A 17195-nucleotide genomic window follows, 5' to 3' on the forward strand; every position below is an offset into this window, starting at 1 on the left:
AGAAGCCACGCGTTAATTAAGGGAAACGCCAAGATCTCGACCAAGATTTCCCTCGGTCTTACGCGAATGGAGGAAGCTGGGATGGGGTTACCCAATCCAATTTTTATCCCCGTTACACATCGGGCGAAGTTATGTAAACCGGGTCGTGCGACGAATCGAGGCACAAAAGAACGAACGTTACCACCACCATCGCCATCCTTCACCAATGTGTACACACGTTTCGCATCGAGCGTGCGAAGTGTGCTTTATCCGTGGACAATTAGTCTTCCCAGGCTTTCGTGGCTCATTGTTTCCCAGCTGCGGGAAAGTGGCGGCGCGAAAGTAAGAATCCGCGGCGGAAACGAGGGAAGCCCGTTGATTTCTCATCAAATCCGGGGACGGGATTGGCCTGGAAATCGGTCCAAGCGATTCTGAAAGGAGCAGTGTACCCACGCGAGAGACCTAGAAACTTGGCGAGGGAGAGAGTGGAAGAAGAGCTCTCGTTTCGAAAAGTATTTTACTTTTCCGCCGATATTTACGCACTTTTCTCGCCATTTTATATTTCGCTCCTTGTTCCAACGAGCAACTTGAACTTTTTGTCCAACCTCGAGATTCATAAATTGACTCAACCTCGAGATTCATCAAATTGACTCATAAAGTACACGGTGAATCATCGAAAAGACGAATACGTTCGAAGAAGTACGACGAATTCTGGAATAGCATTCGAACAACGGACAGGAAAAAGAGATTTCGTAATCGCGCGTTGCGAGTTAGTTTTGCATATCCTGTTTACGCAGTTGCGTTATGCGCCGTAGACGATAGCGCAGTGGCGAACAATGAGCGGACTTATCGTGAATCTGAAACGAAAAACGAGTATCAAGCCAAGTTTTTGACTTGGTAACGCGCGAGGATTTGAAATGATGTTCGAAGAGTGAGAATGGAATGGATCGGGGCTTTTTCTGTCCCGGAAAAAGAGGCGCAACAGGGTCAATCGCGAGCGTCTCGAGCTCGCGTGGCGAGGTCGAGAATTTCTCGCGAGGGTCAATCACTGTCACTTGCATTAACGGAGGCAAGCGTTTCGTGCTATCGTCGGGCGTTACAATTACGGACACTGTGTGCGATTTTTTCCACGTCGGTTCAGTGGCCGCAAGTGAATTTTTTAAGAATCCGAATTCCAAGCATTTCTTTCCAAATCCTTGAGAATAATAGCAAAGAGAGAAATGAATATTTTTAGTAGATTTACATTGAACAGATCAGAGCTTGAACAGCTACGCGAATAATTATAAAACTGTTTGCTTAACAGGAATATTTCAACATTTCATACGGTATCTATAAAAAATTCTTCTCAACTATAGAACCAGGAGTGGATCTATAGTTTCGATAAACAAAATAATCTATAAATATCTAACCAGTGCAAATACTGGTTATAATGGAAAATTTAATCGATGGAAAACACGATCTTCGTGATCAAAAAAACGGTAAGAAGAAATTCAATCTCTGGGGGAATATTATAACGAGCATACGTGAATAAACGAAAGTGGTAAAATGGGCTGTAGCTATAATCTTGCCGTCAATCAGACGTTTTTTTCTTTTTTTTTTTTTTACGCTACAACACATTTTCCAGATTGATGCACATATCCTTATGTCTTGCGCTCGGACTTCTCGATCCGTGGAGCGCATAGAGACGATTAATTAACGTCTCGTCACGGACGATTATTAGGTATAAAACGAGAGCGAGGCTCTAACGATGCGATCGAACACCGTTTCGACAAATGGCAACCGCAGAGAGCGTTCGCCATGCTATGCGATCAACCATTCCTCGTGGCACGCCAAGCATCCTTATCGCGGATCGACGACCGAACGACGTTTCATTAAAGAGTAAGTGTCCGAGGAGTAAGTGAAATTACGCGGCGAGACTCGAAAAACGCACGAGAAAACGAGACTTGAATTTCAAACCGACCCCTCCCCCCCTTCCCGCTCATTTCAATTGATTAACGCGCACGTGAGCCGATTATGCGCGATTCCTATCGTCATAAGAAATTCTTTCCATCAGTCGATTGTGAGAAGATGCGCTCTCGTCTTGGATACCTAATTAATATTAATTTTAAGGTAATCGAAAGAATTTTGGAAAAGTTATGTTGTAAGATCGAAATTAAATAATGAGAGTTTGGATTCTCAAGATAATTCCCTAAATTTCATCTAATTTGTGAAATTCTTTTCCTACGGAAACGAGATATCCACAATGCGATAATTTCGTCGTAATTTAAAATTTCCTTTTTTTTTCTACGGAAACGAGGCTGATTATTCGCGAAAAAATATACGAAAGGATACATCCATATTGTTGTCGTGCGATTATTCGCGTAGGACCACACAGACCGTGACGTTCTCGAATTCAAGCTCTGGAGAACGACAATGTCCGGTGATGCACGTCCAAGTGGCTGACAATTGACACCCGTTTCCGGCGCTTCCACAAAAGAAGCTCTCTCTCTCTCTTCAAGAATATAGGGCACGTGCCCTCATCGCGTGCCCGCTTTCACGTGCGCGCACCGCCCTCTCCATCGTCCATCCTCTTTCTCCTTCCCAATATGCTATGTTTGGAACATAATACGGTCATGCTGGAAAACTTCCTTCCTACCGATACCTTTTCTCTCCACGGCCATATGGCGGCCGTGGAGGATTCCAAGGCTCGAGATGAAAGCAAAACTGCAACGGGATGCATGCTCGTTGATAATGATTCCTCGGCCGATGGACACCGCGAGTCTGATGGATCGTCCGCCATTCTGGATCGTTCGAGTTATCCAGTGAGTTAATGCATCCTTGATGGGATCGACTTTTTCCCTCTTATATTTAGACAGGCCGTTGGCCGGGAATAACCGGCTAGAAATTATCGACATTAAACTCTACCCGAGGAGTATAGAAAGAGTATAGAATTGAAAAAATTGCTGCAACATCGTATCGTAATTGAATCCTGTTTCTCTTCGCCGTTGTTGCGCCAATTTTTTGCTTCGGTAACTGTATAATTGGAGATAATGAATCCAATAAACGCTTCGCGCAACGAACCGCAGAAAACGGTTCTACAGTCTACGAATCGTTCTTCGCGCTTCGTATTGTTGAACCTGATTGTTCCATTCGTTCCACTTGTAAAACTCCGCCAAGATTCCTCGGGCGAGGAATCATCTTCCGAGTCACGATCGTCCAAATCGATATTTTAATACATATATATAGCAGTAGTCATCGGGCAGGAAATCAGCGCAGCTGTTGTTTACACGGGACTTCGCGTCCACTTCGAGAGGTCGAGAGCCGTGGACGCGGCTGTTCGACCTCCTCCTCCTCCTCCTCCTCCTCCTCCACCTCCACTTTTCAAGTAGCGGTCTGCTCCCAACGCAATACGCAAGCTCTTCCGTCGATGCGATGCGGTCTCGAGACGCGTGCTTCTACTCTGTAAAACGTCTGACGAACCTCTAGCACCGCTCTTCGAGAAATAAGCCCACTTGATGCGTCCAATTAAAACGTCGGTCGCGCGCGCCACGCGAGCGAGGGCGGACGCGAAACTAATTGTCGCTACGACAGAGATGGAATTCTCTTCGGGGAGAGAAGAAACTGCGGCGAGCAATTAAGAAGGGAATCTCGCGTCAGATTTTCACGCGCGTCGACAACAGGTGAAAACAGGCCTAAAACGGATCTAACCTCGTCGCTTTCCACACTCTCTTTTTTTTTTTTCTTATTCTTCTTTTTCCATCCGCTCCGGTTCCGTTCACATCCGAATTAAAAGGAACGACAATCGTCGAAGCGAGATTTGTGGGTCGCGAGGACTTAATGGCCGGATAAATTAAATCCAGCTCGGAAGCCGGGCTTTAAATTCGTTCGACTCTCTTTCAGTAACGGGCAGAGAGTAGTAATGTGCAACAACATCTCGCGATTGATTTACGTTCTAACGTGTGCACGCGTGTGTAATTGAAAATAGTATCCCAATTGAAAATAGTATCCTGTCGATGTTTAACCACAAACGAATGCCCTATTATATAATACTATATATATAGTATTAAATCTTTTACGGTGACTAATTGCACACGCTACGTAAGCGCGTCCAACTTTCTTGTTTAACTTTTACTTCCACTCTAATCATAGATTTAGACGAGAATTATACAAGATTCATTGGTCGAAATTACCCCTTTATTCATAAGAATCTTTTTTCTCTGCTTTTTTTTTAAGAAAAGAGATAGAAACTCTTAAACTTTCTTGCCTTTGTTCGGTTTATGCCTCACGTTTTTTAATAGGTGAGATTATTATCTTGTTTATCCATCCTCTGGATCATTTATATCCTCGCGACGGATCTATGAGGGGGGATTGAGTCTCGAGAAAGTAGGGTTTTAATTGAGGGTATTATTTCGTTAAAGGGGATTCGTGACGTTGAATCGACATTATTTCCGAGAATTTCATTCTCGAATTGCATCCGTGATTGATGGAGGCCGATTCTTCTCTTCTTCTTCCTCCTCCTCTTCTGTTCATCTTGTTTATATTTACTAGTGCTCTCTGATCTACGATATTAAGAGAACAGGAGGTCGGTGACAGACGGTCGCAGGTCCGTATAATTGGTCCTTCCTCTGCTGCTGATTGTTTTAAACGAGAACAACTCGACCAACTTTAAGTCCCCCGTTACACCACCAACACGCGCGCGATTATTAGCGGGTACAACCAGCACGCACGGAACGCTTACATCCGGTTCGTGGACCGTGCAAGGGTGACAATACGATTCTAGCATTAACTCGAGGTGAGTACGATTCTAATCTTGTTTCGACAGAATTTTTCACTCGTCTTATTCTTCTTTCGAAATATAAAGTTTCATATCGTTCACCTCTCCCCAATATATCCTCATCGTTGAATTTTTCTAAATCAAACGCGATTCGAAATTCCTTGAATAGAAATAATTAAATTCGGGACAATGTTCGATAGAGGAATAGAAAGATTATTTTCGATCGATAGAATTCGATTCAAATCGAAATGGTGGATTATTTAAAAAATTATATATATACATATCGAAATTACACCAAATTACACGATAAATTGAAAAATTTGACGCGTATAATTTTGTTCAAATCAACGTATTTTTCACGTGTTTCTCAGAAAGAAATAGAAAGTAGTCACGAAACAACGAAAACGAAAAAAATGTCCCCTTATTTTTATCTATGTACATAATCACCCTGTTTCCTCCATCCCCCTGGATCCCTTCAAACCTGGCCCGTAAAATCGCCCTTCCGTTCGGCCGGTGCATACACAATGCATACACCTGACTGGAATTGCCGCAACCATAAAGCGATAAGGTCGTCGGCTCGGGTAGGGTTATCTGGAACGAAGGTGGTTCTTTTCATGAATAATGCAAAACTTGGCCACTCACCGCGAAATGTATGCGAGTATCGAAGGTTACCATAGTTTTCCATAATTTCATCTTCTCCCTCGATCAATCGTCCCCTCCGCGGTGGAAATTAATCCAAGTAGATTTTCGCGCCCAAGGAGGGATAATCCCCGCTTCGTTGACGAGATTATTGCCAATATAAGTCGAAAATAAAGGAGCAACGACGCTCGTTTAACCCGTCCTCTTGACTTCACTTGACCAAGTGTCAATAAGTCGTCACACTGTGTCACTAAGATCGAAAAACGGCTGTTGACTATATTCGACGATATTCCATAAATTGACGACTCCAAAATATCTTTCTGTCTTCGATTAATCGATATCCAGAGTTCAATCTTCAAGAATAAATCTAAGATTCTGCCCATCGAATCGGATTTCGAAGAAATGAAATATTTCCTCAACTTTTGTTAATTCGCGAAAAAATATTTAATCGAAGCGAAATTCGTTATCGAGTTTGAAGAAATTGCCAGTATTTCCTTTAAAAATAGAACGACTCTATTTATCCAGCAAGTTGAGATAGGAAGCGAGGAAAAGGAACCGAGAATATTGCCACGATCGGTCACGTCTCTTTGAGCCTCTGAGTTATAATCCCCCTCGTGGGTGGAGGAGGGTGCTGGAGTTGCAGGTGCGTTCTCTTTCAACTATGCCCACTAAACATAGGCTGTCGAACAACCGTTCGATGACGTACGGTTTCATCGATCTATTTCCAGAAGCTGGTCGTAAAACTAATATTGGTGTCGTAACAACGCCGCGCGTTACTTCAACAGCGGGGTTCATTGCACCGGAAGTTTCGTGTCCGTGCTTTAACTCTTTCGTCACAAGTCGTGGGTAAGGTTGAAATAGGTGGTAACAAGGCGATAAGAAGCTCCCACACGTGGATTTCGTGAGAAATCGTGATCAACACACTCTGATCATTTTGTCATTTTCGTTTGCGCATCACATATATATTCTTCTCCATTTATTATCTTGTTGGAACATACACGCCGTCCAACATCCATCGTACGTGTTCAAATATAATTTTAATCTTAAGCTTTCAATTAATTTTATCACTCGCGTGTGTATATAAACGATTCCCAAGAACAATGGAAAACTTTGAACTTCATCTATCGCTAACGCATAAAATCGTGGTAACGGTATTTATAACCGGTCGGGTGTAATAAGAGAACGGTGGAAACGAGTGGATGACGGTGGAAAAAAAGTTACTTTCGACGATTGTCCAGCGGGGGCTTGGGGCGGGACACGCGCGGAGCGAGCGTGTTTCCAGACACCCGTTACATGGCACGCAAGAGATACGCCGCGTTACTGGCGCCGTGCCTATCATTACGTTGTTTAACTCATAATACATCGTAACACGTACGCTACTGCAGCGTGTATCACAACCGTTTACGCGTTTCAACGAGCGCGCGCGAGCGCGCCTTAACGATCCGGCCGGCCAGCTCGAGCGAGAGCTCCCTTAATCCACTCGTCGCGTGTGGAAACAATGCGGCTACTAACGCGAACACTTGCCACTTCGTCGAAATAAACGAATATTTTAAATTTAAATTGAAATTTTATCCTGCAGCGATCAATCCTACCGGGAATTGATTGAAATTAAATTTTTAAAAATTATCCCTTCTCGTAATTATCTATTCTTTCTTTATTTCTTTCATCGATCGTCGAGAGGAATATCGGGAAAGTAAAAGTGAAGTCCAAGTTGAAGACTTTGTCGTGTCCTTGACGATTTTTGAGAACGCGTAAAGAATTGTTCACGAATAATATCATTTTTGCATACGCATTTTATCTTTACTTATCCGGTTTTCCGTCCGGTTCGAGCAGCTTGTATTCTTCGAATCGATACCATCCTGTGCATCTCATCAATGCGGTTTCCGCCTCTTATCCCTTTGTTACAATGACTCACGCTCATACACGTTTCGTAATAGATTAATTAACTCGCGATCAAGCTGATTCATACCGAAGGATGATTTGCATCAAACCTATTCATGCAACAAGATCAGGATTTTCCTCGTGCACCGATAACATTTTCCTTCTACATATATATAAGAAAAAAAAGAAAAAAAGAATAATATCATTTGGACTACAAAGAATGTAGTGAAACTTCCATTAAGATAAACTTTTGAACCGAGTACTTAAGATATTATTACGTCCACTAAAAAAAATCCGTGTAGACTTTTAAAACGGTGATAAATCGAGCTCTAGATTTAAAACCTTGGATCTAGGTTAATGGCAAGGGAGGGTTAAGATACGGAGACCGATCTCGAAACAATATCTGCCCAATTTTTCTGAGATGAAAATTCAAAAATTCCAAACTTGGAAAAATTTTCTTCAGGATAAAAAAAGAACGAAAAATTTGACGAAAACTCGAGACTTTCGTCTTCTTCATTCAGTGATTCAGACTCGCCATAAGGCAAACACCGATTATCAGACGAGCGTTGACGACGTCGGCCCGCTTGATATCGCGCGAAGATATATAAAACGAGGGACCACTGCGAACAGAGCACAAAGGCGGTAAAAGGAGAGAAAGGGGAAGGGAATATAAGAGAGAGCGACGACAACGGGGAGTACGACGAGGGGGAGGGAGGGGGATTCACGAAAGAAAGAGTGAATGGGAGCACTGTGCGCCAGATGGTCGGGGCTCGAGCCGCGATCTCCGTACCCCGTTTCCATTACTATTTCCCAATGATGAAGGAAGATCTGTGCCGGTGGTTTACACTACGCAAAATCTCGTCCATAGAGAATATACACGAGATATATAATCGAGACGCTCCCCCCGTTATTGTGCGCGGCTTCCGTGACCCCGTGATAATTAATGAGAATTTATTGAGCCGTAGTCAGGGAAACGTATAAACCGAGGCAATTATTAGGGACGTCTGCTCGAGGAGGGAACGTGAATGACGAAGATAGAAAAATCTTCTTGCAAATAGAAGAAGACGATAAGTCTCCATTATCTCGAACTCATAACATAATACGAAGGAGGGGTGAAAGCCGTGTTATTTTATATATATACAGTTACAATCTTGGTGAAATTACGCGCGCATAACACCATCGAATTATCCATTGACTCGAGAAATCGTAACACTTTTGCGGTTCTTCTCTCCACACCATCAGGCTTTTCATTGCGATTTTAAATATGTACGAGAGGCTAACGAGAGCGTGTGTGCAGCGACGAAAAGAAGAATATATATAAGTTGAATTGAGGAAAGATTAAGTGTTGCGGTTGAGCAGGTAATACGAAACTTCTCAAAGCTAAATTTTTATCTCATGCACGATTCCGGAAGAGAATTCGAATTATATTCTACGCGTAAGGGTAGTACTCCGAGTATTTCGTAGAAACGATTAAATTTAGATTCTATTTATAATAATAAACTCTCTTTGGAATTTAACAAATTTCGATTGTTGTTGAACAAATGTTTTGCCAAATAACAAAGCGAAATGTGTGAATTTAAAATTTTCGAAATTCTAGTTGAAAGACATTTGGGGGAAAGGTAAAAACTTAACGAGAATACTTAAAAGAAAATTAAAAGGTATAAATTTGTAACATATCCTCGATCGAACTACTGAAAGCCCTTATTGTACATTGTCGGTGCCAAATTGTACGTAGCACCAACCATGAATGAACTGCTTTCATCACGATCGAAGTCTCTTCCCATTCGCGAAATATTAAATAATTCCATTGTTGTTATGATCCTATCGACGATAAAGTTTCGGAGCAAACTTTCCTAAGCTACCAGACACACCTATCACAAAGAGTAACGTTTTGAGGAAACGACACGCAGAAATATCTTTCACGCGCGGTGTATTTGACCACACGTGGCGGTCCCACCTTCTTCCTCGCTTCGAACATTGTCCCAGCCACCGAGGGTATCATTATTCGATCCATAAAGGGAGGCCGTGGATAGCAAGAGCGATGTAAGAAGAATGTTAAGTGTCGCAATCGTGATTGTTCCACGTTCGTAGCAACACGAAGCGCGGCCATCTGCACTGGAACCGCAATTGTTGCTGTTCGAACAGATGTCGATCGATGGAACGACAATCCATCGAACAAAAGGGTTCTCGATAATGAGGTACGGTGCATTTATACGTACGAGAATTCAATATGGCCAAACGAAATTGCGTAAGAGATTGAGAGAGAAATGAAAAATTCCGAAATATTAATCTAACATCGAGATATCCGTTCGAGAGCAATTCTTGGAAATTTCTTTCTGGAGCTTTAATGAAACGATTTAGATGTTAAACGAGACACGATCGATCAGATTGTTGAAAGAATGAAGAACGGATAAGCACGATTGTCCGAGCAATTGTCACTTGTAACGCGAATTCCTTGCGTTACAAGACGCCTTTTGGCGCCTTTGCACCGACGTGCACACGACGACCCGTGCTATCAGCCAGTTGGCACGTGCTCGAGACGTGAACAGTGCGTAGATGTGGGCAAATCTGAGGGTACGGTGACTGGGATATTATAGTTGTCCGGGTGATAAGTTATTCACTCTGTGGGTGTTTCCCAAGAAATCGTGGAAAAGTAGCTCGTTTTTCCACTTTTGAAAGGGAAAGCGAATATACGTATAATGTGTATTGCGAAATACTCGCGCCGAATTTTTTTTTTTTCCATTTTATGCTGTAACAAAAAAAAAAAGAAAAATTGTATAATTTTTCGAGATTAAATTACGTTGTCGGGGAAACTGATACGATGATGATTAATCCCGATACGACGCAATAAACAACGAGAAATAGTAGCCTAATTGCTCGCCATGCGTCACAACCGGCACCGCTGATACAGCCAGTCAAGAGCAGTTTCGCATACTCGTTTGACCACGTGTGTGAATAGGCTGCCGGTGAATGCTTTCACCGGCAACTTGTGACCAATCCCAGCCAACATTCATGCTTAAAGAATTCGCACGGTGATGCTCATGAATGGGTCGATCGAACGTACCAACGTCTTTGTACTCGTAATCCAACTTTCTTGTCCACGGCCTTGAATCCAGAGCTGACCGACGATGCGATTTTGCAACGTGCTGGTGACCCTGCGTGACACCAAGATTTACGATACTAGAAGAAAAAGTAATAAAATCCTTTGGTATCGTATTTGGAGAAACTCTTTTACCTTCTCTTCGCTTTCTGTCCAACCTCCATTTGCTCCACTTCTTACTTTCTTTTTTTGGACAAGCAGTGAATCATCCAATTTTCACGATTTCGAATTATATTTTTAATTATGTCCATCATTTCCCTTCGAATAAATCAAGTTTATTTTCCAATGACTCAATACACGAATATACGATCATTTTCTTCATATTGAAGATATCCAGCGCGGATAAACGGATCTGGTGACACTGTGCGATTTCTATTCATACTTCTATCGATAACCTTATACTCATGATGCAATATAATGGATCGAAAGTTATCGAAAGTAAGGGAAAAAAGAATGATCGAATCAGAGTTGCGACGAATCGACCTCGTCGTCGTTCGTGAAGAGAATTCGCCCCGTGATAAAACTCATTACGGTCGATTTCGTCCGAGAAACGTAGTTGAAAGGTGCGTCACACGACGTTGCGTAATTCGGCGATTGTCGTGCGCGTTAAGCAACGAATTCCGGCTGGAACGATCCGGCTCAAACGTTAAATCGCGGATGTGACGGCGGTAATAATAAGGGACGCGGTTTCAATCCCGAATTCAGCAGCTCTGCATCTGGCATTGAAACCGAGCAGAAGAATCAACCGTGACGATTAATATAAGCCGGGAACGAGGTAACGACCGGATCGGTTTTACGCTAATAAAACCAACGATCCCGCGATCTGAATGTCAAACGTTCGCCCACGATCGTCGATTACGCGAGGTATTCCTTTTAACACGATTCGAAAATTAGCATCGACTTGGCAATGAACGATTACCTCGTCTTCCATTCGATTCGAAACATCATCGATTTTAATTCCCCCTTCCTTTCCTCTATAAATTCGAGAAAAAGAGTATTGATTTTGTTAAACTTTGCGAATTTTTATCTTCTTCGATTTCGACGAAGCGAAAAAGATATTTAAGCGAGAATAATAATAATGAAAGAATGATCGAAGGAGGAGAAGGGAATAAGATTTTCTACTTCGAATAAATAACGAATTATTTAAAGTGTGGTGCTCATCACAGTGATTCTTCTGACTGGCGCCAATCTTCAGATTGTCCTCTTTCCACCGATACGCGAGCAGTTCGAGGAAAAACGGGTGAACGGCACAGATAAGTGAAGGAAAGGGTGGCACTGGAAGAGGCTGTACACTCAGATAAAGACGACGAGAAAACGTTTCTTATTTGTGTTCGATGATCGATAGACGGTCGCTTTATCTCGACGGAAGCCGAATCACCGATTCTCGGTATACTAATTGAAGGATGACGGAAGTCTCGCAACATTTTATATACGTTTAACCGCGAATGAATCGGGCCTTATCTCGAGAAAGCTTTAACACTCGAAAGAAAAGAAACGGATCGAGATTGCACGAGAATTCCATCCGTTTAATCGCTCGGCTACTCTCCTTCTCCGAGTTATCTCTGAATTCGTTCGATTTATTGCCAACAGTATTTGCCGAATACACATGTTTCTTCTAAAGTTTGGATCGTCGATGAAACTAAGCGCATTGAATATTCGACGAGTAGGAAAAATGTTGCGCGAGTTTCTAATCCATCCATGAAAAAAACCTTCTATCCTCCCTCGATATTTCTTCCTTCACACATGTCAACCATGTTTTTGTTAGATCCACGAGTGTTTTCTTTAAGAGGTGGTACTCGTTTAAAAAAATCCCTGATGCGCTCCAACAGAAGAGTTCATTCCTCGCGAGTTGTTCCTCTTACTTAGAGGATAATGACCTATAATTATACGCTATGGATGAGAGGGATCTTCTTGTGTGACTTTCTTTCTAAATATTTCACGATTCTAAAAATTGTATACATCGATAATCTCATTTTTCGAACGAGGCTCGAATCGATCAGACATCTTCTATTCGACAGTTTAAAAATAAATAAAACTCGAGCGTGGAAATCGAAAATTGTCACTCGAGGAATTTCCAAGGATTTACATTCCGTCCATTTCGTTCCAACAGTCGTCGAATTTCATCTCGATTCGATTATTCGAGTAATATAATCCAGTTAAAGGGTTGTTTTCTTTCTTCTTAGGTAACGGTAACCCTCGATAAGGAACGATCGTTGCAACGATTACGCTTTCCTACACCGTGACGTAATAACATTCCCTCGTCGTTGGAAAGCGCCACTTAATACTGTTACATAACAGGCAGCGTTCCATAAACTCATTAGCATGATAATAAATCAACGTGGAGACCGTGGAACGAGGAACAACCCCTACTCTCTACTCCTCTCTACTCCAGTTTTCCAACTCTGATCGTGTGAATGTGTCCGACGTTTCGAGCGGATGAATAAAGGAAAAAGAAGAGAAAGAAGATGGCTTCTAGCGGAGGACATAACTTTGTAGATTATACGATGCATTCTTGTAAGAGGAGCATCCTTGGAACCGGTCAAGGAATCGTTTGTATCCTGATTATGGGGTATTGTCACTCTTTCTACCGGCTTTTGTGGAAGAAAAAAAAAAAAAAATATTCTTCGCCTGGTTCATCCTCCCATATCATGCGGGCGACCCAGCACGTTATAATCGAACAACAATTTATTACACACTTCAAGATCGATCGATGGGAAAGACGCGAGATCTTTCTTCTTTCTCTTCCACCAACTCAAAGTTTTTTCTTCGTGCAAAGACAATTGGAGATCTGGTTGCGCAAGGACTGCTACTTTGATTATTGTTTCGAAGACAATGCTATTACCCGGAGCGGCAAGAAATTCGTGAAGAAGAAAAGTTAGTCGTGTTCTGTCGTGTTGAAAGTGAGATCAGTTTCTGAATAGTGTGAAAAAGGGGTCTCTTCGTTCGTTGCCTCTTTTAATCGTTAGAAATTTTTGTTTTTCTTTTAGAAATTATTCTTCAAAAATTTAATCAGTCTAAAATTACCGACCGTATGATTTATAAATTTATCTTTCTAAAATATATCATTGCCCATATAATAAACAATATCTAACTATAATACCTATCGTCAAAGAAAAATCTAAAGAACCCTTGGAATATCCTACTAAACTATCCCACTAATAGATAATTATAGTCATCCGTAAGAAAGGATGAGAGGATCGAGCATCCCCATTGATCTTTCCCTAATTGAAAAAAAAAAGAAGAAGAAAAGGATTAGAAAATAAATTTTCTCAAATATTTATTTATCAGGGAGGAAGGCTGTTGTGACGAGTTAGAAAAAAAAGGATCTAGGAGTGAATGGTCACAAGGATGAAGGTCGATCGATCGACGTCGATAAAAATCGAACATTCTGATGGAAGAACAACGTTTTATCCGAGACCGGTTGGAATAAAGGGTACACGTGAACAAGAAAGGCGGAACCACGGGCCGCCGCGCCGGATATTGCGAAGTCCGAGGGACAGGTCCGGGATGAAGAGGCGGAACGAAAAGGTGGAACATGATTTCGCGTATACCATCATCGATCAAGGATAGGTATGATCCAGATCCTCCTCAGGATCGAGTTTCTTTAAAGTCTTGCGGTTTTTAATTCGCCTCGACTACTATGGGAAGAGAATGTCGAAGAACGGACGATAGAAAATTTACGTGGAAAGAAGAAAATTGATGGCGAGGAGAAACAAGGAAAAATCTTTTCAAAGAGATAATTTTGTAACAAAAGAAGGAAGAAATTTTGGAAGAATTGGAAGTGACCCTGTCAATTTCTGCTCAGAATCGAGCATATTTTCTACGTTTTCTAGAACCTGATGACGTACCACTTTGCATAATGGAGAAGACATTGACATTATCGAGATCATTGCACGCGAACCGACGATTTTTCATTTCGTTCGTCCAAGTTACGTAAAGTTGTGCGGTATAGTGAAAGCCGCAACAGCATCTTAGCGATCGTTCTACAGTTAGTTAACGCAAGTTTTTGAAAAAAAAACGTTGACCAGACTTCATTTTATTCCAACATACCGGTTCCAACGTATTCCTCTACCAGCAAACGGAATCGTAAGATCACGACACTTCCGCGGCTTCTTTATCTTATCGTAAATATGATAATGTTTCTGTGATCGCGTTGCACCGAAATTGGAATAGTTTTTTAACGTTTCGATTCTCAATTTCGAGAAAAAAAAAAAGAAAAAGAAAGAAATCAAAGAAAAATTATCGTAAATTATCCCGATTACGAAAAGTGGTACGTGAAAAATTTCGGTTAGAAAAGATAAAAGAATTCTTACGAGGGTCAAAGGATGTAGAAAAAGAAATTGCAGTTGGAGTAACATATCAAAGTACGACTCATTATCTATTCGACGACTGAATAGCTACGACGACAACTTATCGTAAGAAGTGATTATTCTTTAATCCACACGGCGCCGATATTTCGAATTGCCATTCGGTATCTAACGGAGCACACTTGTTTATTCTTCATCTTTTGTCCGGGAAACATTGCTCCCTATCTTCTCTCCGAAAAACATATCTTTTGAAAGATTTTTCCATATCAATTTTTAGGAAAAATTTTCATAAAAATCGATACCAATTATTTTAATTACGCGGAGACGATGTTTCTATCATCGCGTTTTTCATTTTCGATTATATTTGACATGGTTGTTCCTCTAATTTAATATTGAGCAATCTACTAAGAAACGAAGGTCGGTAGACAGGGAGCAAGCGCGATTAAGTGGATCCACCAGGGTTACGGCGGTATAGTTTTTCACTTCACATTGTGAGTCGTCGTCCGCAATGTGCGACGCCTTGGCATGCGGGATTCTCACAGAGAATTCCCGGTTCCATGGACAAAAACTGGGGGACAAGCGGACGAAGACTCTCTCTCTATAAACTCAGCCAACATCGAAAGACTACCGAAAGAAGAAATTTCGAAAACGATATATCTCCTCCCCGAAGAGGAAAAAAATTTCACGAGTTCGTAGAAAAATCTTACGCGAAGGTGTAAATTAGATAGCATCTCTCGTTGGCTCTCTTCGAGGCGAGTGATAAGGGCTTCCAGGGATCGGTATAAATAGCTACAAAAATATTAAAACTAGTGTGACCAGGATGTTGGCGCACAGTTATTCTCCTCGAAGAAGCTAACGGAAGAATTCAACCACGTTTGCAACGACCTTTGACGTGGCCTCGTGCGAAACAGGCCAGGCAAACGTAGATACAATGAAAACCGAGCTATTCAACAGTCGTGTATTTAATATCTGGAGCTATAGAAACTAGGATGCCGGCAATAATGCAAAGTTCGCGCTTTAAATACGATGACCCTAATTTTTATTTGCTACGCGGCGACGATGATTCGCGAACGAAGGTATGCGAACGAAACTCGATGCCAATTGTATCAAAAACGTATCGAAATTCTACGGAAAGAGGCAATGCGTCGGTGTTCGTAGAAAATTTTGCTCGTATTCAAATGGACTCGGAGGATTTCGGTCCTCCAGATGTCGGGCGAAACTGGCCACCCTAAACATCTTGCTTGGATCAAGGGCCTCGGAGAGAGTCGTGTTTCCACGAGCGAAAAAAGGGATGCGAAACCGAGGCAGGCTGCAGTTGCAGCTTGACAAAATTGGGGACACTTGGATCGTGAGAAATTCACCCTCTTCCCAAACCTGACTTCTGTCAGTGGTAATATCAAAAGCGGTGAAAAATATTCAAGAATAAATCTTGAATCAATTAACGTATTCGTTTGAAAGTGGCCCCAATTTTTCCACGCGAAAATTCTTTAATCTAATGGAGATTTACTCTTCAATTCCTCTTGATAAATATTTCTTGTGATATTGCTTAAAGTGTATATCGTAACCGAGATAAACTATTTATCTTTCTTCTAACTAATTACTATTAAAAAAAATTTGCTACAACGAAATAATTTGAAATACGAATCGAAACGATAATTTTGTACAATTCGATCGAGAATAATCGCGAGAGTAATCTAAACGACGTCAGAGATATAATCGTGGATTATAACAAACGAAGTTCTCGTCGATGAATCTCATTAACGCGACCGAGCAAGGACACGAGTGGTCCATCTGTTAATAAAGTGCGATCGAATCGTTTTATTCTCGTTTTCACGAGAACTTCGTTTCAACGCCCGTCACGGATAACGTTTTGTTCTACTCGTTTGCTTTATTAGGAACCACGTCATTGCTTTTTGTACCCTCCTGCCTCGCTCTCTATCCGTTTAAACGCGTATACTCTCTCGTCTACCACGATCTTTTATGGAATTTGATTTTATGTGAATAGAAAGAATAGAACTCTTGTCCTTTTTTTTTCTTTTCTTTTTCTTTTTTTTCGACAATCGTTGATTTACCTGTTGCGACGTCGCATCGGAGGGCGAGAAGCTGGAAAGGGCGGTTAGGGGTGCAAGTGAAGCGCAGGAGGACGCTCTCGAAGGCGGCGGTGTGTGTCCAGGGGTAGGACTTCCGCTTCCGCAGCTACTCGTACCTCCGCTCGAAGAGAGGCTCACGCTGTCCGCTCGCCCTCTCCAAGGAGAGACTGACACGTGCTTCAGCATGCCTCTTTGATCTCACCTGGAACCAAAATTCCATTGTTCTTCCCTTTAGTTCATGTTCAAGATATGATTTAAGTGTCAAATGATGTATTTTTCAACTCGATAGTTAGATATTCTTTCGGATATTTCTTACATAAGTTTATCTTTCCGTTTAAAAAGATAGAGAATTGAATATTGCTTGTCGATTTACTCGTTATAAATTCGAAATTATTGTTATTATCGTAACGAATTTTTACTAAAATAAAGATCGAGGCATTTACGAT

The 17195-nt window shown here is 41.7% G+C and overlaps 1 protein-coding gene across 4 annotated transcripts in view; it reads right to left on the minus strand.

Annotated features, from left to right (window-relative positions):
- LOC410456 overlaps positions 1-17195 on the minus strand; it is a 28026-nt gene that overhangs the window by 9365 nt on the left and 1466 nt on the right. The window contains exons 1-2 of one of the 4 annotated variants that reach the window (XM_006560329.3): positions 10488-10531; positions 10317-10407 (exon numbers count right to left, since the gene is read on the minus strand). In XM_006560329.3, the coding sequence (XP_006560392.1) occupies positions 10317-10407; positions 10488-10516 (120 nt within the window). In that variant the 5' untranslated portion in view covers positions 10517-10531. Of the gene's footprint in view, positions 1-2620; positions 2815-5179; positions 5324-5404; positions 6643-10316; positions 10408-10487; positions 10532-16731; positions 16952-17195 lie in introns of those variants that run through there. The other 3 variants (XM_006560327.3, XM_393936.6, XM_006560328.3) reach the window with 3 other exon arrangements.

The sequence above is a fragment of the Apis mellifera genome, linkage group LG13 (assembly GCF_003254395.2).
Source record: "Apis mellifera strain DH4 linkage group LG13, Amel_HAv3.1, whole genome shotgun sequence".
Classification (NCBI taxonomy): Eukaryota; Metazoa; Arthropoda; class Insecta; order Hymenoptera; family Apidae; genus Apis; species Apis mellifera.